This window comes from Papio anubis, chromosome 10 (genome assembly GCF_008728515.1).
Source record: "Papio anubis isolate 15944 chromosome 10, Panubis1.0, whole genome shotgun sequence".
Classification (NCBI taxonomy): domain Eukaryota; kingdom Metazoa; phylum Chordata; class Mammalia; order Primates; family Cercopithecidae; genus Papio; species Papio anubis.
In genome coordinates, this window is record NC_044985.1 from 113,292,090 (window position 1) to 113,314,960 (window position 22,871).

Below are 22,871 nucleotides of genomic sequence, written 5' to 3' on the forward strand. Positions count from 1 at the left end.
AATTAAAATTTGATGAATGCACTCTCAACCCTGGAGTGCACATCTTTCAACATTCTGTCTGACAACAGAATGTGTGCACCAGGCCTTCCTGCTCCACACGGGAAGTACCATGGCTCCCTCAAGAAAGCACACTTGGGCCATCGTTCGCCATGACCTGAGCTCGTCCATTTTTCATGGAACATCCTTTTTCCTTAAAAAAATGCCCGAAAGACAAACTGTGGTTACTCAGACATGGCTATTTGGCGAACATTTTCTCTCAAATGAACAAAGTGAGCCTGTCACTTCAAGGAAAATAACCAACAGTTTTTGTTGTCAGAGGTAAAATCTGAGCTTTCAAGAGCAAATGAGAATTTTGGAAAACTTTTATGCTAGCTTGACAGATTCCCAATACTTAAAGACTTTTCTGATGACCAGACATGATTTTTTTGATATTGTAAAATGAAATGTGTCAACATTTGGAAACTCTGTATAACTCAGTGATCCAATGTTTTCCAAAGGACTGATGTGTGATGTTACCAAACCCATTCATGGGCAAAAGATCCAAAACACAAGACAGACCAATAGATCGTAATGGAATAGACCAATAGATTGTAACGAAACAGGCCAATAGATTGTAATGAAGCAGACCAATAGATTGTAACAAAACAGACAAATAGATTGTAATGAAACAGACCAATAGATTGTAACATTAACAGACCAATAGATGGTAATGAAACAGACAAATAGATTGTAATGAAACAGACTGCAAGCGTTTGATATGGCTTCAGAGTTCACATTGAATTAACCTTTAAGAATCTTTCACATGTCAAATTTTGGAGTATTTTCAAGAATATCCACAAATATCTGAAAGCTTATTAAAACATGTATCCCATTTCCAACTAAGTATCTATTGAGGCTGTACTTTCTTCTTAGACTTCAACCAAAACAACATAGTACAACAGATTGAATGCAGAAGCAAATGTGAAAATCCAGCTGTCTTCTTTTAAACCAGACATTAAAGAAATTTGTAAAAATGAAAACAATGCCACTCTTCTATTTTGTTTTGATTTAGAACTATAATTATTATTCATTTAAAAGGTATTATTATGTTAACATGTGATAAGTTTATTGGGTTTACTAATAAGATGAATTTATATTTTTTAATTCTTCTTTTTTTTTTTTTTTTTTGAGACGGAGTCTCACTCTGTTGCCCAGGTTGGAGTGCGCTGGCACAATCTCGACTCACTGCAACCTCTGCCACCTGGGTGCAAGCAATTCTCCTGACTCACCCTCCCAAGTAGCTAGGATTATAGGCACCCACCACCATGCCCAGCTAATTTTTGTGTGTTTAGTAGAGACGGAGTTTTGCCATGTTGGCTAGGCCAGTCTTGAACTCCTGACCACAGGTGATCGGCCTGCGTCGGCCTCCCAAAGTGCTGAGATTACAGGCATGAGCCACCGTGCCTGGCTATATTTTTTAATTCCTCAGTTTTAATTTAATGCATTAAATATCAATAGATATAACCCAATCGACAAAAGCTCTTTGGGGTCCTCAATCATTTCTAAGAATGTAAGGGATCTTGAGACCAAAATGTCTAAAAACCACAAGGCTAGGTGAAGCCAAACAGTTTTTTAAATAAAACGACTAACAGTACCCAGTAGACAAATCTTCGAGTCTATAACTCAATAGGCAGAAAATGAGTCAAGTTCTGAAAACAAAAGCATGATGGAAGTCCAGAAAGGGGGTAATGCTTGTCCAGAGGGCCAGTAGATCCCAACTAATACCTTGGAGAAAGTTTCCAAATCCAACCCTGCCTGCCATTAAGACTCATTAGTTGCCAATGCCCAGAGTCCATTGGTGGTTCGAAAAAGTGCTACTATACCATCCCCTAATAGCAGCATCCTCAGACACATGCAGCTGGCCACTCGGAAACCACCTGACACCCCACAACTTGGAAAGAGATGTTGTAAAGCCAGACTGATTTTTTTTTTTTTTTTTTTTTTTTTTTTCTGAGACAGTCTCACTCTGTTGCCAAGGCTGGAGTACAGTGGCATGATCTCGGCTCACTGCAAACTCCACCTCCCAGGTTCCGGCGATTCTCCTGCCTCAGCCTCCCTAGTAGCTAGGATTACAGGTGCATGCCACCACACCCAGCTAATTGTATGTTTAGTAGAGATGGGGTTTCACCATGTTGGCCAGGCTGTTCTCGAACTCCTGACCTCAGGTGATGCACCCACCTCAGCCTCCCAAAGTGCTGGGATTACACGTGTGAGCCACCGCGCCCAGCCCAGACTGATTTTTAAAATGTAAGATGAGTTCAAAGAAGGAATGAAGCAATTACCATGAGACAAACTAAAGGTCTAATCTCATCAGACTTCAGGGAAATAGATGAGTCCCCTTATAATTTAAAGCCATATTTGGAGTGGGTGCAGAGGACCGAAGACCGTAGTGGGGAAATGCTAAAAGGAGTTTTTCCCTCAAAATCTGAAAGAAGTACCAACTTGCATCTGATGGTCATTGGCTAGATACATAGTTAGAGTCTGAGGAAGACTGAGGAGGTCGGAAATAGTTTACAGGGGATTTAGGCCTCAAGATAAGCGGGGAGGTCGGTGACCTCCAATGCCAGTTTCCTGACATGAAACATCAGGGCAGCACGGACACATCTGTGTCCTCACCCTGGTTTGGCTGGAGCTTAGTTTGTGCCTGATAGAGAAAAGATGCTCACAAGACACTGGATGACAGAATGAAAATGAATGAATCCTCCAAGGTGATAAGTGCAAGAGACCCCTCTCTGGGAGCAAGCAGATGGTTTTTGGGTCCCTACAGAGGGGCAATGAGGCAGCAGCCCCATACGGGCACCCACCCCAGGCATAGCCATTCGTTTCCAGCGGCTCTCACATACACACTGACTTATGAACTGAAAAATAGGACAAAGGCATGAGCATTCCAGGGGGAGGAAGAACATGGAAAGCTGACTCAGCAAGCTCCAAAGTGATCAGGTTCTGCTCTTGGGCATAAAAGTCTAGCCAGAGCCTTATTTCTGTATATTAAACATTACGAATTAAAATCTAAGAACAATAGTTATGTCTCCCATACAGTTATGACATGAGTATCTCTCCTCTTTGTAAAGACTTAAAATCTGTAGCAAATGAAGTGTGAAATCGGGCCGCACATAGACAGTTCCTGGCGGCGTATGAAGGCTGCGGGCCACAGCTGTGGGAATTCTCACGTTCCCCAAATTACTGATTTCACCTGTACCCTCATTTTCTCAAACTTTGCTCTGGAGACAGAAAAACCCAGGGAGTTTTGTGCCCCAGTACAACACACGCCAAATAAGATCATGGAAGACAGGGGGCTAAATCTTCTACGTCTCTCTGAAAGGTCATGAGACCCCCGCCTTTAGTGCGTTGGTCTAAGGTCCGTGGTCCCCAGGCTGTCAGCGTAGGCATCGCTTGCAGAGCATCTCAGGGCCATCCCAGACCCACTGGTCACATTCTACATTTAACAAGATCCTCATATGATTCACCTGCACATTAAGGTTTGAGAATGCTGCACCAAAATGCCATAAGGTCAACCCCCGACCCTGCCAAAATAAAAAAACCCAAAAATGTATTTCTACCTGCTACCTGTTTTTTCTCATAGTAAACATTAAAACTTTGCATAAGGACACTGAATGGGCTACAAAGGCTGCTATAATCCTGAATGTCCTCCTAGAGGACACTGCTGGGGGTGGAGGGCATTAGAGGCAATGTTGCTCAGCAGGAGGAACCCCAGAGAAAAGCCCAGAAATCTCCCTTCATTCTTGTTCTGCCTTTACCAAAAATTAGCTCTTGGGCCTTGGATAAATGACTTAAATATCTCTTAGACCTTGATTTCCTGGTGTTTAAGATAAAATAGGTGGAGAGACCTCTAAAATCCCCTTCTACTCTAAATTCTCTGACCCCGAAAATGTTACCAATGATATAATCCTCGCCCTAATACATTTAGCACGCCACCAGCATTCCCCAATGCCTCTATAACTGTCTGCGTGGGACATACATTTCGACCTCCCGAAATAGAAACATGATAAGATGTCTATCCTTTGGGAGGTAATTTTAGAATTAATTTTTTAATTTATAATAAATGATTCAAATATGTTATTGCATTTTCTGTGCAGGCGACGATACAATCATCCTTCTGTTCTGTAACGTAAAATGCAGCAATGGCGTTTTAATTACGTTAGTACCAAGAATTATAATTCAAACATAAGTCAATGAAATTCTAGACAGGCTAATTCTTTACTGATTAAAAAAAGCAACAGCTGGGCTGCACTTACTCTTATGATGTCTATGGTTAATGTGTTTCTAATAATTATTATTGTACTTTTATTACTCATAAAAGCACTTTCTCAGAGGTCCACAAAGCCGTTTCTGCAAGTAAAATCTGTGGAAGAAATCACCCTGCTGTTAGCAAATAAACGTATCTCAGACATCTTCACGTTAGCATTAAGTCTGGAGCATCTGCTCTCTGACCCAAAAATGTTTAATGAACATTGTCATAAGTCGCCCAGGCTGGAGTGCAATGGCGCAATCTCATCTCAGCACAACCTCCACCTCCTGGGTTCAAACGATTCTCCTGCCTCAGCCTCCCGAGTAGCTGGGATTACAGGCATGCGTCACCATGCCCAGCTAATTTTGTATTTTTTTTAAGTTCAAGAGATTTATCGTACAACATGGTGACTGTAGTTAATGATGCTGTATACTTGAAAATTGCTAAGAATAAATTTTAAGTATATACTGTGGAATGAATAAATCAGACTAACATATGCATTATGTCACATATGTATCATTTTTGGTGGTAATTTTGTATTTTTAGTAGAGACAGGGTTTCTCCATGCTGGTCAGGCTGGTCTTGAACTTCCCACCTCAGGTGATTCGCCCGCCTCGGCCTCCAAAAGTGCTGAGATCACAGGCGTGAGCCACCGTGCCCAGCCCAAGAAAAATAATTTCTTATAATAAATTAGCCTCTTTTATCTGTAATAACACTTGCCACTGGTTTATCAAGTATTTCCCATTCACTATCCCACTCTGCACCCCCTCTCACTGTTTCCTTCCCTAGTGAAAGGAGAAATTCCTCCAGAGTGCTGGCAGAACTCTGGGCTCCGAAGCCCACCACACACTGAACAGAACTATTACAAAGTAACTGTATGTTCTGATGTCCTCCTTGCAAGCTGCAGTTTTGGTGCTGAAAAGGATGCAGGGAAGGTCTTTCCTTTGATTCTTTGTGGGCTCCCTCGGCTCCCCTCCCATCCTGTTCCTTTCTTATAACCCAACCAGGTCACAGTGCCTTTCAAGGTCTCATGAGGACTTTTGTGTTGCACAAATGATGTGGAGGAATGAGCTCTCAGGGAAGTGATGGGTGAGTGAAGATGACATCTTCTCTTGCACTTCTGTACATTCCCACTTCCGAACCTGAAGGGGAGTTCGCTGATGCTTTCATACCAACAGAGGATAGCATCAAAGATCCGTGGGTTCAAATTTTCCTGACCTACTTCTTTTTGAAACGATAGGGAAGAACTGGCAATGCTGCTTAAAATGTTCCCAAGGGGTTACTACAACTTTGTGGGTCACGCAATCTGTGAGATGGCCTTAGATCAGAGAATATTTTCTCACTATTTTGTAAAACTAAATTCACCATTTACTTTTCATGCTCCTATACTGAGCAAGTATCGAACTCAAAGCACAAATCTAACTCAAAACTCAGACAACTGGATTCATATCTTATTTCCGTTCTTTTGTTTTTTTTCGTCCAGTTCATAGACAGTTCCTGAGCATCCCCTGTTTGGAAAGCACCATGGTAGTTTTTACGACAGATACTGAATGAACCAGGCACAGTCACTAACGTCGAAGAGCTCACCTTCTGAGATTCCAGAGGAGGTTCTCCGTGATCTCGCATCTGAGTCAGACATTTCTCTGGGCTCTCAGAAATGTACTTGCAAACCTCTCCCACAGCACACAACACACTGCTCTCTAATCTATGAGTTACTCATCCAGCACCCTGTCCCCGCGACCTTGTAACTGCTTCTCAGAGGCCATGTCTTGCTAGACTAGTATGTATCCCCCAGAGCCTACAGGATACCAGACACACAGCAGGTGTTCAATAACCCTGCAATGAAGCGAATGCAAAACATTAATGAATATAAAGACATAGAAGCATAAATCAAAAGTCATGTGTTCCCACAACAGAAGGAAAATTCTACAGGACTTCAGAGGAGGGACCTACTTCCCATTGGGGATTAAGGACAGCTTCTGGAAGCAGGAAGATTTTGAGCTGAGCCTGAAAAATAGTTGGGGAGGTGGAAGGGTAAGTGGCAGAGGCTCAGAGGGAGCAGGGCCAGTGAGGCAGATAAGCACTCCAGATGCGGAGCAGCACGAGCAAAACTACAGAGATCTGAGGGTGGAACTGGGGGTGCAGGGGTTGTGCGAGCGGCTGGGGTCAGACAATGAAGAGGCTGCTGCTCGTACATCAGCCATGGCGTGTGTGTCACTCTGTGAGTAAATCTGGAAATAGACAAGTCCAAGAAATGATCATTTACAGGGAGTCCTAAAAAGGAGGCACACGGTTTTGGAACAGGAGAAAACAGATACGAGGCAGACACGGACCTGAAAGGACAGTGTCTCCCATCTTGGCCACACGGGCTATAGAACAAGGACAGTGGGTATTATCAAGCAATGGACAAAGTAACTGGTTCGGGTCACTGATCATTTCCAATAAACCAAACCCAACTGAAAGAACTCAGTTGTAGGTAAGAAGAGTAGGACTTCCCAGAGCTTGAGACTTCAAATTCCAAAGGTAGGAGGAGATGTCACAGAAGTCAGGACTCATCAGGGGCCAGAAATGGAAGAGCTTCTCTCAGAGACAGGCCCACCCCTGGGCTCTAGAAGACTTGAGCATGATGCCGGCTCAATTCTCTCTCAAAACAAAGTCTCAGTGGTTATCTCTGGTATGCGATCCTAATAGACTAAGGATGGTGGATTCCTAAGGCAAGAGATAGTGAGGTTTCTAGGGAGCCTTCTCAGAGTGGAGTCCTGATCCCATTTACCTATGAACATAGGCCAGAGCCAACCAACAGGAAAACGATGGGATCGTTATTGAACCATTATATCACTGCCTAGCATTTATCTTTATTATTAACTCCATGTGGACTTGAAATCATTAACAACACAATCCTTGGACGAAAAGATGTTATGCATGTCCTTTAGGGAGTCGGTAGGAAGGGGCAGGTGAGAAGCACTTTTCTGAGGCCTCTGTTTTCAGAACTGTTGTCCACAATCTGCTCTGACATCAGAATCACCCTGCTGCCCAGCAAAAGGCATCCACAGCTGAGCAAAGGACCTGGAATATGACTTTTCGCCAGGGGCAAACTTAACTGTGGGGGGAAGGGATTCAACTGGGTAGAAATGGGGTCAATAGGGAATTAGAAGAAATAGAGAGAATCTGCTGGTGGTTAATTTTACGTATCAACTTGGCTGAGCCACGGTGCCCAGCTATTTGGTCAAACATCATTCTGAATGTTTCTGTGAAGGTATTTTGGATGAAATCAGTACAGTTTAATATACCTAGTGTTCCATTATTGGAATGCTAAGCATGTGGGAGTTACTTATATCCAACTGCTCAAGGTCATTGCCAAGGTCTGATTATTCACTCATACAAAAATTCAAAAAAATGTATCCTCCAGCATAAATGGGCTAAGAAAAGTAGATTGCCCTTCATAATGTAAGTGGCCTCATCCAATCAGTTAAAGACCCAAAGAGAACAAAAGGCTGACCTCCGCTACACAAGATGGGATTCTGCATACAGACAGCCTTTGGACTCGAACTGCAACTCTTTCCTGAGTCTCCAGTCTATAGGCCTCCCCCATTAGATTTTGCACTTGCCAACACCCCACAATTGCCTGAGTCAGTTCCTTAAAACAAATCACATATATCTATGTGATTATATAATTTATATATTATATATTAATTATATAATATAGATTATATATGTAATTATATACATATAATCTCCATCCAATGTTCCTGTTCCTCCAAATACAAATTTCTTGACCTAGAGAGACTCAGTCCATGGAATCTAATTTGGATCTAAAGAAGAATTAAGGCCTAAACCAACCAAGAGCCCCATGCTGACGCCCTGACACTCACCCGTAAGATAATTAAGGAGTCAATCACCAATAGGCAGCCGCTGGTAGCCTAACAACCTTGGTGACCACGTTCAAAGAGAGATCTAAAGTTCTTTTTAAGGAGAAGGAAAGATCAGAATCAACCCTTGGTAACAGGAAAGGAGTGTTCAAGCACAGAGAGCTCCTGGCAGTATTGAAGTAAACATTTATAAAGACCTTCCCCAAATACTGCAATATCAAGAACAGCAAGCTTGAGCTTTGTCACAAACCACATATCAGCTCGGAATTGTGAAATACGCCCTTGCCCAAGTGCCTCTGACAGAAAAGAAACGAGTTCCATTACCAAATGAAAGCGGGGTGGAAAAAACAGAATTGCTTTTATTTTGATGGATGATCTAATAAAAAGACATAAAAATGATTAGAAACGATAAAATTAAATCACAAAATACAGTTCTATTTGTTTTGTGCTATGGAGTGGATTCTTACATTGGGTGGAAGGTTGGACTATATAACTTCTAATTTTAGGAAACAGTAAAAAGAAAAAAAAAGTGATGACAACAGTTTTTCATTGCTAGCAAGCTACTTCTAAGACACTGAAACAGCCATTGCAACAATCACAAAAAGTCACAGGAACCCAAGTAGGCACAAAAAAAAAACAAAAAAAAACAGATTTTCCATTCCCTCTGTTCCTGCCTTAGGGAGTTCAAGTACCCCCAGACATTTCTCTCCAACTTAACAGTGTGCACCAAGGTGGTGTGTCTTAGAATGAAATGGACATGGTCATTCCAACCTAATCATTTGCTTAGAGTCACTGAGGGGTAATATTAATGGCTCAGATAAGATTATTGCCACAGTTTCCTTAAATTGACTGAAGGGCAATACAGAATCAATGACAGCAGAGGCTCTACCAGAAACACCTGAGATGGAGCCGGGAGGCAATACGGAAGGAGGAGGTGTTAGCTCAAAGGCACTGGAAGCTCTTCAAAGAAGCTGCTACCCCCTAATGGAGATGTGCTGCCTCTGAAAGGATCTGCTAAAACTAATTTGGATTCTTCACCACAGTGTTTGAGTCACTTTTTTTTCACATTTGACAAGGCTGGCCAAGTTGCCTGCCAGGTGCTACACACCTACCTCTATTGCCTTTTCAATGAGTCCATTTGAAGCTTCCAGGCAGAGCCTCCTAGCTAGAGCTTGCCTGCAGAGAAGCCCACAACACACATACATTAAAATAACATGACGACCGCCTTACAGAATAAACATTTCTCCAGAAGAGCCACCCGTAATAAAAGAAAGCTCACAATGAACCTCACCACTTTATCAATCAAAAATTCTGGGTCCTCTTACAGGACACTTCTCTTGTGCCAATATTAACTTTTTCAGAGCTAATCAGACCTCAAAATTATTCACTGGGAAGCATGAGGAGGCCTGGGGGAAGATCTGTGTGTCTCCTCCTCCTCCTCCCTGCAGGCTCACCTGGAAGGCAGGAAGGCCTGCCCCTCCTCCACCCCCGGCCAGTGGCTTTTCTCAGTCTCTCACCCGTCCTCTCTTCTGGCACCTCGTTATCAAATATGTTCTCCTTGGCCTCCTCTTGTTTTCTCCAGTCATTTTACCCCTCCCTAGCCATGACTGTCATAGAAGAGCACTGAGTGTCTTTCACATTTTTTTCCCATAAAGTATGTTGATACATGAGGTTTCTCTTCAGGAAGAAGAGCAGACTGGTCCAAACTGGCAGAGACAGGAGGCCATGGGATGTAAATGATGGGCTTGGCCTCCTGGAAGGAGCCTCCTGGCTCTGCACCTCCTGGCCTCACTCTAGTGGCTCGCCTCACTCCCACAAGCCGGGAGAGTCTGGGCTTAGGTTTCCATTTGTGTTCTTCTTCAAAGATTTAGCAGAAATGATCACTTTCACTATGCTTTTGGGTTCCTGACCACATTCTGCCTCCTCCAAGGAATATACTACAGGAAAATGCTGTATATCTGTTTATTTATGTATTTATTTTTATTAAATATATTTATATATTTTATTTATTTATTCATTTATTTACATTTTTTTGAGACAGACTTCAGCTCTTGTTGCCCAGGCTGGAATGCAATGGCACAATCTTGGCTCACTGCAACCTCCGCCTTCTGGGTTCAAGCAATTCTCCTGCCTCAGCCTCCTGAGTAGCTGGGATTACAGGCGCCCACCCACCATGCCCAGCTAATTTTTTGTATTTTTAGTAGAGACAGGGTTTCACCATGTTGGCCAGGCTGGTCTCTAACTACTGACCTCAGGTCATCCACCACCTTCAGCCTCCCAAAGTGCTGGGATTACAGGCGTGAGCCACTGCACCCGGCCAGAAAATGCTATATTTAAGCAGCTGCAATATTACAGCTAACAGGAAAGTCGCAGGTTTTCCAAGATGACAAGAACAGTACTTGAAAGTTTCTGTCAATATTCCTTCTGTCAGTCCCCCTCCTCTCACTTGTCAAAGTCCACTAGTACCCAATGTGCTGACATTCCCACAAGAAGGCATCACCAAAGAAAACCTACCTGTGCTACCCTCAAAATCACAAACAAACCATGCTCTTTCGGGGTTTGGGAATCCACTGTCACTGAACATTAACTTCAACAGAAATGTGTGTATAACTAGAGAGGAAAATAAAGAAAAGGTGCTGGAGATGGATGTAGTGAGTGGTGAGGGGAATAGATGTCCCCTACTGGAATTGGCCCCCTTGTAAGGTATGAAGTCTTCCTTGTTAGAGATCTTCAGGTGGACCCTGGAGTCTACCTGCAAAATATTTTAAGGAAGCTCTGGGCCAGGTGCATTGGCTCACGCCTGTAAACCCAACACTTTGGGAGGCTGAGGCATGCAGATCGCTTGAGGTCAGAAGTTTGCGACCAGCCTGGCCAACATGGTGAAACCTTGTCTCTGCTAAAAATATAAAAATTAGCTGGACATAGTGGCACATGCCTGTAATCCCAGCTACTTGGGAGGCTGAAGCAGGAGAATCACTTAAACCCAGAAGGTGAGGTTGCAGTGAGCCAAGATCGCGCCATTGCACTCCAGCCTGGGTGTCACAGCAAGACTCTGTCTCAAAAAAAAAAGTATGTTTTAAAGGAGTTCTATACCGATGAAGGTTGACCTCAACGACTGCTGTGGTCCTTTGTTCTTCTGACTCCCAAACTGCTGCCTGGAAACAGAAAACAGGCGGCAGAGGAGGAAGCTGTACTTGGGCCTTGCCCCATGCCCTGGCCACATCTGCTGAAGAAAAAGCAGAACAGGGCTCAGGGCTCCCATAGTGTTTCTGATGCCGGCTCCTCAAAGAGCAAAGGTAATGGGTCATCTCATTCATGCCTCTTCTCGGTTTCTTCTCTTACTTTCCTCTGACGTCTGTAACTCTATTATCATAGCCAGGGAAAAGCAAAGCCTAAGGAGGAAATTACCACATTGGCACGCAACAGTCCCCCAAGCGGGTAAGTGAATGACTGTGTTTACCTTTTCTTTCTTCCATTTCTCTTGATTGTACTACTGGCTATAATGACCGCTACTTCTCACAAAATCTCTACTTTATACCAAAGCAAGAGGATCTATCACTACACAAATTTATTACAATTACTTTGAAAATCACATGGAGATTTAAATATCTATATGTTGCATACTGGCATATAATTGAAGCCGTCCATTTGGGGGATTCTTTAGCACATGCGCTTGTTTTCTTCCTTTCCACTCTTGCTAATGTTCACAGTGCACTTTCCCCATCCCAGTGATTTTAATTCCATTCATATTCAGATGAGTCCCAAACTGAAATCTTCAGTCCTGAAGTCTCTAAATACTCATGTCCTATGTCCAACCAGCATTTCAGTTTTTAAACTACTCCCTTAAGTTTATGAGCAAGGGATTTAATTGGGTTGAAAGGAGGCAACAAGGAATTAGAAAAATAGACAGAATCTTGTAATGGTTAAATTTTATCTATTGGAGTGGGCACAGTGGCTCACGCCCGTAGTCCCAGCACTGTGGGAGGCCAAGATGGGGGGATGGCTTGAGGCCAGGAGTTCCAGACCAGCCAGGCCAACATGGCGAAACCCTGTCTCTACTAAAAATACAAAAATTAGCAGGGCATGGTGGTACATGCCTGTGGTCCCAGCTACTCGGGAGGCTGAGACAGGAGAATTGCTTGAAACCAGGAGCCAGAGGTTGCAGTAAGCCAAAATCACACCACTGCACTCCAGCCTGGGCAACAGAGTGAGACCCCATCTCAAAATCAAAAAAAAAGGAATGTATATATCAACTTGGCTTGAGATAGATAGATAGATAGATAGATAGATAGATGATAGATAGATAGATAGATAGATAGATAGATAGATAGAGTGAGTAAGGATGAGAGGGGTAAGAACACATACATACTTATGTATTTATTCAGGTAAATATGTGTATTTGCAAGCTGCCAGGCATCCCCTTACCTCTGACGGCTTTGTGGTGCATTTTCCTTTTCCTGAACATTCCAAGTCATTTGCGTGGCTCTCCCCTGGCACGCAGGTGCTGACCTTCACCACCAGAGTTAAGCGCAAAGCCACAATAGACTTAGTCACAGAATCATTCACAAAACCTAAAAGAAAATGAGGCAAAAGGAAATTGTCAAGTGTCTCCTCTTTAAAGGCAGTGTGTTGAAAGCTTTACCAACAGCTTTTCTACCAGATTATGAATTTAATGTAGGCAGCACTCAAGTCTGACAAAACAAAATGCAATGAGGCAAGGGAATAAAGCGCACGACCACCATCCACTGAGACCTCAGGACTTCAGGGCAAGCTGGTCCTCCCAAGCCTCACAAGAAACACCTAAGGCCAAGCAAAATCAGCACCAGGCGCTTGAGCAACCACCTCGGATCCTTTCGCTTTGCTCCCACCCTTGCCCTCTGAGGGCTGCTTTGTCTCTCAATTCCAACCCTGTACTGGCATCTTAGAATTCAATCTCTGCTTTGGAACCCCAGGCTTCTACCCAAGTCCTCCTCCTCCTGGCTACTTTGGAGTCACAAATGCTGGAAATCCTCAAAGGCCCCACCCAGTTATCACCCGCCCTAGTCTTGGTCCTCTTGGAGTGGGCATGCAGCATGGGTACACATTCTCTGTTGGATTTATTGATAATTGATAAGATATTCATGTTACTTGATCACCAATCTGATTCCACAGTATCAAGTTAAGCCATACAGTTTTAGCCATCTAATAAACTCGGATTAATCATAGTTGAATATGGATTGCAGTATCATTGACATACCATATTTGTCACTGAATGATCTTTATGTCCTAGAGCAGCTATTCATACATACTAGGCAGCAATAAATATGGAATAAATTGATGAATACATATAGCCTCTAACTGGGAGAAACAAATATTATAAGTATTTTTGCATCAATGATTATTTTCACTAAGTGAGCATTTTTTTCTCATATGAACATTCATTTGTATCTAATTTTTAATTTTAAAAGAAGGTTTCCTCAGCTCTGTCAAGAGTGAAAGTTAAAAAGCCTCATCATTACAAAGCCACATTCATAGATAGTTTTACAACAAAACATTTGTAAGACCAAGGGGACTACTAGTGGGGAAAAGAGAGAGAAAAGAATTGATTCTAAGGCAACTGAAATGGGTTCCATTATCAGGAAAAAGGGTAGGGTTTGGGTCCCTCACACCTCACACCAAACAAAAGTAAATCTAGATGGCTTCAAGAGCTAAATGCGAACTAAAAACCTTTACAGCGGCACTATTCACAATAGCAAAGACTTGGAACCAACCCAAATGTCCATCAATAATCGACTGGATTAAGAAAATGTGGCACATATTGAATACGAGGCAGCCATAAAAAAGGATGAGTTCATGTCCTTTGCAGGGACATGAATGAAGCTGGAAACCATCATTCTTAGCAAACTATCACAAGATCAAAAACCAAACACCACATGTTCTGACTCATAAGTGAGAGTTGAACAATGAGGACACATGGACACAGGGAGGGGACCATCACACACCAGGGTCTGTCTGGGGATGGGGGATTGGGGAAGGATAGCATTAGGAGAAATACCTAATGTAGGTGATGGGTTGATGGGTGCAGCAAACCACCAGGTCATGTGTCTACCTATGCAACAAAACTGCACGTTCTGCACATGTAACCCAGAACTTAAAGTATAATAAAAAAAAATGTAAATAACAAACAAACCCACAAGAAAACTTTAAAACTTCAAGTGGAAAATATAGGGGGCCATTTCATTGATCTGAAGGCAGGGGGTTTATTAAACAAGATGCAAAATAATAACCATAAAGAATAATCAATTTAACTTTACCCAACTTTAAATCATACGTACATAGCTACCATAAAAAAAAGACAGTAGACAAGACACAGGCTTGAAAATGAAATTTATAATGCATAAAACCAGCAAATGCTTAGCTGTCAGAATGTATGAAGAATTCTTTTAGCAAACTGCTTTTTTCTCAACATTATTTATACTTATATAAATATTGAAATCTATGAAGCATTAAGAAACGCTGTTACACATATGTATACATACAGTAAAAGTATACCAAGAAGCATGGAAAGAAACACATCAAACTCAGGAAAAGGCTGGGGGGAAATGGGGGTAGCCAGGAAGACGGAGCTTCTGACCACCTATATATTTTATTTCTTTATTAATAATACATAGAGCACATATCACAAAACAATCTTGTGTACAAAAAAAATCTTATATTCATTTCCATACTTTTATTTTATTTTATTTTTAGACAGAGTTTCACTCTGCAGCCCTGGCTGGAGTACAGTGGTACAACCTCAGCTCACTGCAACCTCCAACTCCCGAGTTCATGTGATCCTCCTGCCTCAGCCTGCCAAGTACCTGAGATTACAGGTACCTGCCATCACACCTGGATAATTTCTGTATTGAGGCAGGGTATTACCATGTTGGCCAGACTGGCCTTGAACTCCTGACCTCAAGTGATCTGCACGTCTTGGCCTCCCAAAGTGCTGGGACTACAGGCATGAGCCACCACAGCCAGCCTATAATATTTTATTTCTTTCATAATAATATAGGCCAGGCGTAGTGGCTCATGCCTGTAATCCCAGGACTTTGGGAGGCAGAGGCGAGTGGGTCATGAGGTCAGGAGTTCAAACCAGCCTGGCCAATATGGTGAAACTCCGTCTCTACTAAAAATACAAAAATTAGCCAGGCACGGTGGTATGTGCCTGTAGTCCCAGCTACTTAAGAGGCTGAGGCAGAAGTATCGCTTGAACCTGGGTGGCAGAGGTTGCAGTGAGCCGAGATCATGCCACTGCACTCCAGCCTGGGTGACAGAGCGAGACTCTGTCTCAAAATAATAATAATAATAATAATAATAAAGAGAGCAAATTTTGCAAAACATTTATTAAATCTTGTATACAATTGAAATCTTATACTCATTTCCATAGTTCTACCCTTTTTTTTTTTTTTTTTTCTGAGACAAAGTCTCACTCTGTGGCCCAGGCTGGAGTGCAGCAGCATAAGCTTGGTTCACTGCAATCTCCGCCTCCCAGGTTCAAGCAATCCTCGTGCCCCAGCCTCCCAAGTAGTTGAGATTACATATACGTGCCACCACACCCGGCTAATTTTTGTAGTTTTGGTAGAGACGGGGTTTTACCATGTTGGCCAGGCTGTTCTCAAACTCCTGGCCTCAAGTGATCCTCCCACCTTGGTGTCCCAAAGTGCTGGGATTACAGGCATGAGCCACCATGCCCAGCCAATTTTATGCATATTTTAAATATTGTGTAACCAAATTTTTTATTTAGATTATCATAGTTCAGGCATCACAACTTCAAACAGGCTTTGACAGGTTAGGAAAAGATTAGTAACCTGAAATCCAGAATACACAGTCCTAAAATGACTTTGTGGTCACCTTCTCTAGACGTTTCCTCACCATTTGTTCTTATAAGTACATTTCATTGGCCAGGCACAGTGGCTCATGCCTGTAATCTCAGCACTTTAGGAGGCCAAGGCAGGCAGATCATGAGGTCAGCAGATCGAGACCATCCTGGCCAACATGGAGAAACTCTGTCTCTAATGAAATACAAAAAAATTAGCCAGGCATGGTGGTGTGTGACTGCAGTCCCAGCTACTCGGGAGGCTGAGGCAGGGGAATCGCTTGAACCCAGGAGGTGGAGGTTGCAGTGAGCCAAGATTGTGCCACTGCACTCCAGTCTGATGACAGAGCGAGACTCTGTCTCAAAAAATAAATAAATAAATAAGTATATTGCATTAAAAAATAATTAACTGGATAGAAACAGAGTCCATGTTGGTTCACCTCGCTTGCATGGTACCTAGCATCACCTCATTAACTAATGGTCACTTGAGAACATGCTGCTTCTATTGACAACAAATTAGCAAAACTTCCCAAATATTTTCAATGTTCTCAATGTTGAAGTCCTTGCATAATAAGGTGTTGCACACTCCCAAAGCCTGTTTTCACAGGTTTACTCAAAGTACTACTTGACACAGTCAAGTTCGCTTGTCATACTTTTAAAGAGAACGGTATTTGAGAAATTTGGCTTTAAAAGTCAAGATAGACTTCCTACATTGTTTCCTTTCTCATACTTCTTTTAAAAGTTTTCATAAATGTAAGACTTCTCTCACGGCCTCTCAGCTATTTCTGTTTGTCTTTTCTGTTTGTTTTATATCTTTGGGAGAACATATAAAAATGATATCACAAATATCTACGATGACTAAAAACCCTTCTGAAAACAGATTGAGCCTCTGAAAACATTAATAGGAAGTGCCTACATTAAGTAAGTATATATAGGCCGGGCACAGTGGCTCACGCCTGTAATCCCAGCACTTTGGCAGGCAGAGGCAGGTGGATCACCTGAGGTAGGAGTTCAAGACCAGCCTGGCCGACATGGTGAAACCCCATCCCTATTAAAAATACAAAAATTAGCCGGGCGTGATGGCGAGCACCTGTAATCCCAGCTACCTGGCAGGCTGAGGCAGGAGAATCACTTGAACCCAGGGGGCAGAGGTTGCAGTGAGCCAAAATCATGCCACTGCACCTAGGCAAATCCAGCCTAGGCAACAAGATTAAAACCCTGTTTAAAAAAAAAAAAAAACATAAATAAGGAAGGGTGTGGTAGCTCATGCCTGTAATCCCAGCACTTTGGGAGGCAGATGCAGGCAGATCATGAGGTCAGGAGCTCAAGACTAGCCCGGCCAACATAGTGAAACCCCATCTCTACTAAAAGTACAAAAAATTAGCCGGGCATGGTGGCGGGTGCCTGTAATCCCAGTTACTTGGGAGGCTGAGGCAGGAGAATCGCTTGAACCCAGGAGGTGGAGGTTGCAGTAAACGGAGATTGTGCCACTGCACTCCAGCCTGGGCTACAGAGTGAGACTCCATCTCATAAATAAATAAATAAATAAATAGGTAGATAGATAAGTAAATAAAAGTATGTATATATGAACACATGTAGTGTGTATTTTATGAAATGTAATATAGATGTGTGGAATACATACACATAATTTAAAGTACAGTCATACAATGAAGTCATACAATGAAGGTTACTGAGGAGAATGGATCTACCTTTCAGAAGGCTGTGAAGAGCCTCTACTTTCCAGGGTAAAAGCGGAAGTGTCTATGGGACAGGCAGCGCATGTTTGAGGGACCACTCTGGAAGCCCAGTGAACCTTGCAGCCATGATTCAGGGAGATGCACATGGTCCTTGAGGCAGTTCTGAAGTCCTGAAGGATGGACTTAACCTACAGGCAGGTGTTTCAGGCTGAGATGTTAAATGTTTGGCCCAATAATATTAAATCTGTAGAACCATCTGCTTCCTATGAAAGAAATCTGGAGGGTGGTGCTATGGTTTGGCTGTGTCCCCACCCAAATTTCATTGTGAATTGTTGTTCCCATAAGCCCCACGCGTGGTGGGAGGGATGCAGTGGGAGGTAACTTAATCATGGAAGCGGTTACCCTCATGCTACTCTCCTGATAGTGAGTGAGTTCTCCTGAGATCTGATGGTTTTATAAGGGGCTTTTCCCCCTTTTTCTCAGCACTTCTACTTGCTGCCACCATGTGAAGAAGGACATGTTTGCTTCCCTTCCACTATGATTGTAAGTTTCCTGAGGCCTCCCAATCCCTGCGGAACTGCAAGTCAGTTAAACCTCTTTCCTTTACAAATTACCCAGTCTTGGGTATGTCTTTGTAGCGGTGTGAAAACTGATGAATACAGGTGGGGTTCTCTTAAATTGGGATCCATACCATCATCTGCCTATACTATTTCGTGTGGCTTTGGAGCTTCAAAAAGCTAGGTCTGGACTACGGGAGGAGAAGAGCAAGACCCCATCTTCTGCTTCATCTGGCCAAAGGACTATAAAAACCTATTGTTCCGGGCTTGTGACAAGGCCACCTGGATGAAATCAATTGCTGTGGCCAAGTGCTTTGGAAATGCACCAATACATGAAGAACCACCAGGGTTACCTCATCCAGGCCATCGCATGCTAGAGGTGAGGAAGAGTAGATACCCACCATCTACCATGCTAAACAGGGGCCATCCTAGGGCAAAAAATAAAGCAGGCTTTGAATTGAGGAGCAAAAGAAATCTGTTCCCTCTGAATGGGAATCTGAGTTGCAATGATTCCTGGAGATCCCTTTAGTGCCAGTGGGTTGGCACAAATCTGATGAGGTCCTCTAGCTCTCAGAACTGCTTCTAGTAACTGCGGTCAATTGAGCTCTGCGTTGTACTTGTGTATCTTCTGGGCATTCAGTCAAGTCTTGTTAAAGCTAAGCCAGTTCCCCACATTCTATGCAGAATTAGGAGACAAGTGTCTCCTTTTCAAAGTTAGGAAAAGTGAGGCACTCATACATAGAGAGAAGGAAGCCCTGCAAAGATGTCATCTCATGAGTGTTAGGCAGAGGAACACAGGGGAGCAGTGAGGACAAGACAAAGGACAGGGATAAGACCCAAAATGGAACAAACCAATTGGTGAAGGGAACCCATCAAGGAAGAACCCAAGTAACCACGCTGAGTGAGGACCTGACATGTCCGGCCTGCCCACGTTGGCTGCCATGTCAGTGCAGGTGGGTTCCTAAGTGACATAGGTTCCCCAGGCAAACACCTTGTGAAAAGCCACAGGTTCCTCCGTACTTCAATCTCTAGTGTGTATGCCAGTTTCTCCCGTGGGCCCGATACTGGTTGAGAAAATAGAAAACTGCAAACGATAACAGCTCTGTTCATAATTGTCTAGGGTTTGTCTCAGGCCTGTGGGATCCCTCAAATCCCACCACTGAGGCTTTGGGAAACAACATTTACCCTGAATCTCCTTGGGACAGAGGAAGACATAGCTATGAATTTAGCCATCCTGGAATGTAAATGAACAACATATGATCAACACCTCAATTATCTAGGAGAAACATTCCTACATTACTCATAAAAGGTGCTAAGACAAGGTGCTGGAAATGTGTTCAGTAGGAATAATAACCCTAGTATGCTGACCATAGAATTTATCTTCAAAACTAAGACGGCTTTCAAAATACAACTTTTTATAATTATGCCTGGACACAGGCATAAAGTGAGACTCTCCCAGGCAATGGGACAATATAGTCACCCTGCACTTAATGTCCCAGGGGGCATCTGGAGACAGAATATCTGCAAAGTCCTACATCAGTGTCAGGAATGTTTTTGACAGGCAGAAGATGGATTCAAAAAAGCAGTAAGAAGTTCAATTCAGCCAGGCATGGTGGCTCACATCTGTAGTCCCAGCACTTTGGGATGCTGAGACTGAAGGATCACTTGAGCTTAGGAGTTCAAGACCAGCCTGGACAACATAGTGAAACCTTGTCCCTAGAAAAAAATTTTACAATGGCCTAGCATGATGGTTCACGCCTATAATCCCAGGACTTTGGGAGTCTGAGGTGGGCAGGTCACTTGAGGGCAGGAGTTCGAGCCGAGCCTGGCCAACACGGTGAAACCCCATCTCTACTAAAAATACAAAAATTAGCAGGGCATCATGGCATATGCCTGTAATTCCAGCCACTTGGGAGGCTGAGGCACAAGAATCGCTTGAACCCGGGAGGCGGTTGCAGTGAGATGAGATCGTGCCACTTCACCCCAGCCTGGGTGATGGAATAAGACTCTGTCTCAAAATAAATAAATAAATAAATAAAATTAGTTGGGCGTGGTGGCACACACACCTATAGCCCCAGCTACTCAAGAGGATCACTTGAGCACAAGAAGGGGAGACTGCAGTGAGCTTTGATTGTGCCACTGCACTCCAGTCTGACAGAGTGAGACCCTGAGAAAGGAAAAGAAAAGGAAGGGAAGGAAAGGGGAGGGGAGGGGAAGGGAGGAGAGAAAAGAAAGGAAGAAGGAAGGAAGGAAGGAAGGAAGGAAGGAAGGAAGGAAGGAAGGAAGGAAGGAAGGAAGGAAGAAAGGAAGGAAGGAAGGAAGGAAGGAAGGAAGGAAGGAAAGAAGGAAGGAAGGAAGAAGGAAGGAAGGAAATTCATGGGCAGTAAGGTCATGATAGGAGATTAATAAAAGTCAGAGCGAGTGGAGACATTCCTCAACTTCAAGTGGGGCATTAGGAGACAAATGTCTCTTGGTGTCTCAGTAAAGACAGGCACCATAGCACCACAGGTCTGACGCAGAGGGGTATTTTATGTCCAAAGAGAACTAGTTGCTTTCTTCCTAAGATTTCTTACTGAAAAGTTTATTTAAATTGGCTTTGGGAAGTAAGGAAATTAACGATTTAGGCAAAAGTGCCTCTTCTGTGGTGCTTCCTACTTCCTCCTTTATGGCCCTGAACCATGTAGACACCTTACACCTCCCAGCCGCCTTTACACATCTTGCTCACCCCAACTCTGTAAACATTTCCACAATGCCCCTTTGTCTGGAATACTCCTCCTTCTTCCAGTCTTACAGCCATTGAGGTCCAGCTCAGAGCCCACCTTATTCTTGAGCTTTACCATGAATAGAGCCCACTCTGAGCTCTACCATGTCCATCTCTGCTCAGGCATAAAACATCATGTACCTGTTCCTGATCATTTTGTATCTTGGGTGGCTTCTTATACCACCTTTACTGAAGCTTCCTTGATGGCAAGGGACAAGTCTTAGCAAAGTGGTGAGTAAGGAGTCAAGATACAGGTATATTAATAGCTGAAGCAGCAAAGACAATTCCCAAATAGGAGGTTTTAGAATGTCTTATCATCCAATATGTCCACTTTGAAGAACAGCAATCATTTGGATGTACCAATTCCATTTTTAATAAAAAATAAATTGCTTACCAGCTGGTGATTACCTTTGATAGAGAAATGGAGCCTGCTAGAATGTTGGGATGCTACCAGTTCTTATTCCAAGTAACACTTTTACACATAAAATAATGAAGATAAAGTCAGACATCAGTTATTATAAAAGTATTTTTCGTACCTTTGCTTTGTTCTCTAGTTTCACATTAAATTATTTATTAAGATCTATATCATCTTTGTCTACTCACTAAGCATTTAGACCGCATAATGGTCTAAAATATTATAGACAAGGCTTTCTTCCAATGATTAGTTTTAAAGTCCTATTTAACTATTATACTTAGCCAGCAATAATGCAAATGAATGTGTAGTTAAAAATATACAAGGTATCATTTTCTAGATAATTTGCTTCCATTTCCTTGATGAACACTTACTGAACTCGCACCCACCAATAAGACACCACTGTACACTCTAAGGTTACAAAGGTAAGTCATCCTTGGTTTCTGCCACTCCAAACTTTCAGGCAAAAGTAGTAGTTCTTAACTAGTGTTGAAACTAGTGGCTTCGAAAGCTTGCAGGAGATTTTTCAAAGTCTGTATTTCCAGGCTCCAACACAAGTGATTCAGAGTCAATAGTCTTGGATAGGTCCTTGGAAAGCATGTTTTTGTGAAAAATGCCCTAAGAAATTCTAATGTGTCCTTCCAGTGAAGAACCACTGGTCTGGTACAAAAACTAATCTAAGTCACATGAGTGATGCATATTATTATTAAAGTAACAATCATCTTGAATTAAAGGCAACCTTATGAACATCTAAAATGAGCATATTTTACTCATCTATTTTTGAAATCCAGGTGACGAGATGATATTTAGACAAAATTGATATTCACAAGTTCATCATAAGCCTCTGAAGTTCTTAGAGACACCTCTGAAAATGGTTTCTATATGAGCTTTATTTGCTTATTAAGACTGTATTTTGGTTCTAAAATCTGTTAATAGATGATTACAGAAATCAGTCTTTGCAACTGTGTGTCACACGTTATCATGTAACTCCTAATTATTTTACTTAATCCCCTAAAGTGGATCAACAGGACGAGCATGTTATTTGCAGCAATGTGCTGTTCACACAATAAAAACTGGCTGGGCGCTCCTTCCAGGTAAAAGTGTAATTTCAGTAAGTTGTTTGTACCTCCCTTTGATCACATCTAGGGGGAAATGCCTGTATTTCCTCATAATGGAAAGTAATACTGTTCGATTTAACTTTCATCAAACTGCAGCTGGGTCAGAAGCAAAGTAGCCCTCAGGAAATTCCACACGCCAAGAGCAGGAACTGTGTCCCTTACAAAGGGGCAGCAGGAAGGATCTGAAATGAAATGGAATTCATTCGAAAGAAGGGAGTTCTTTGGGGTTTTATAAAAGAGTGATCATTTGAGAGCTGTTGACAAGCCAGTGTGAGTTCTTTGACACAGCACTCAAACTGATAACACTTCCAACACACTTTATCAGAAATGCA

At 42.7% G+C, this 22,871-nt stretch overlaps 1 protein-coding gene across 1 annotated transcript in view; it reads right to left on the reverse strand.

The window, feature by feature from the left end:
- DNER (delta/notch like EGF repeat containing) overlaps positions 1-22,871 on the reverse strand; it is a 381,990-nt gene that overhangs the window by 177,847 nt on the left and 181,272 nt on the right. Inside the window, exon 5 of the mRNA XM_021924059.2 lies at positions 12,583-12,728. Coding sequence (XP_021779751.2) covers positions 12,583-12,728 — 146 coding nt within the window. The remainder of the gene's footprint in view (positions 1-12,582; positions 12,729-22,871) is intronic.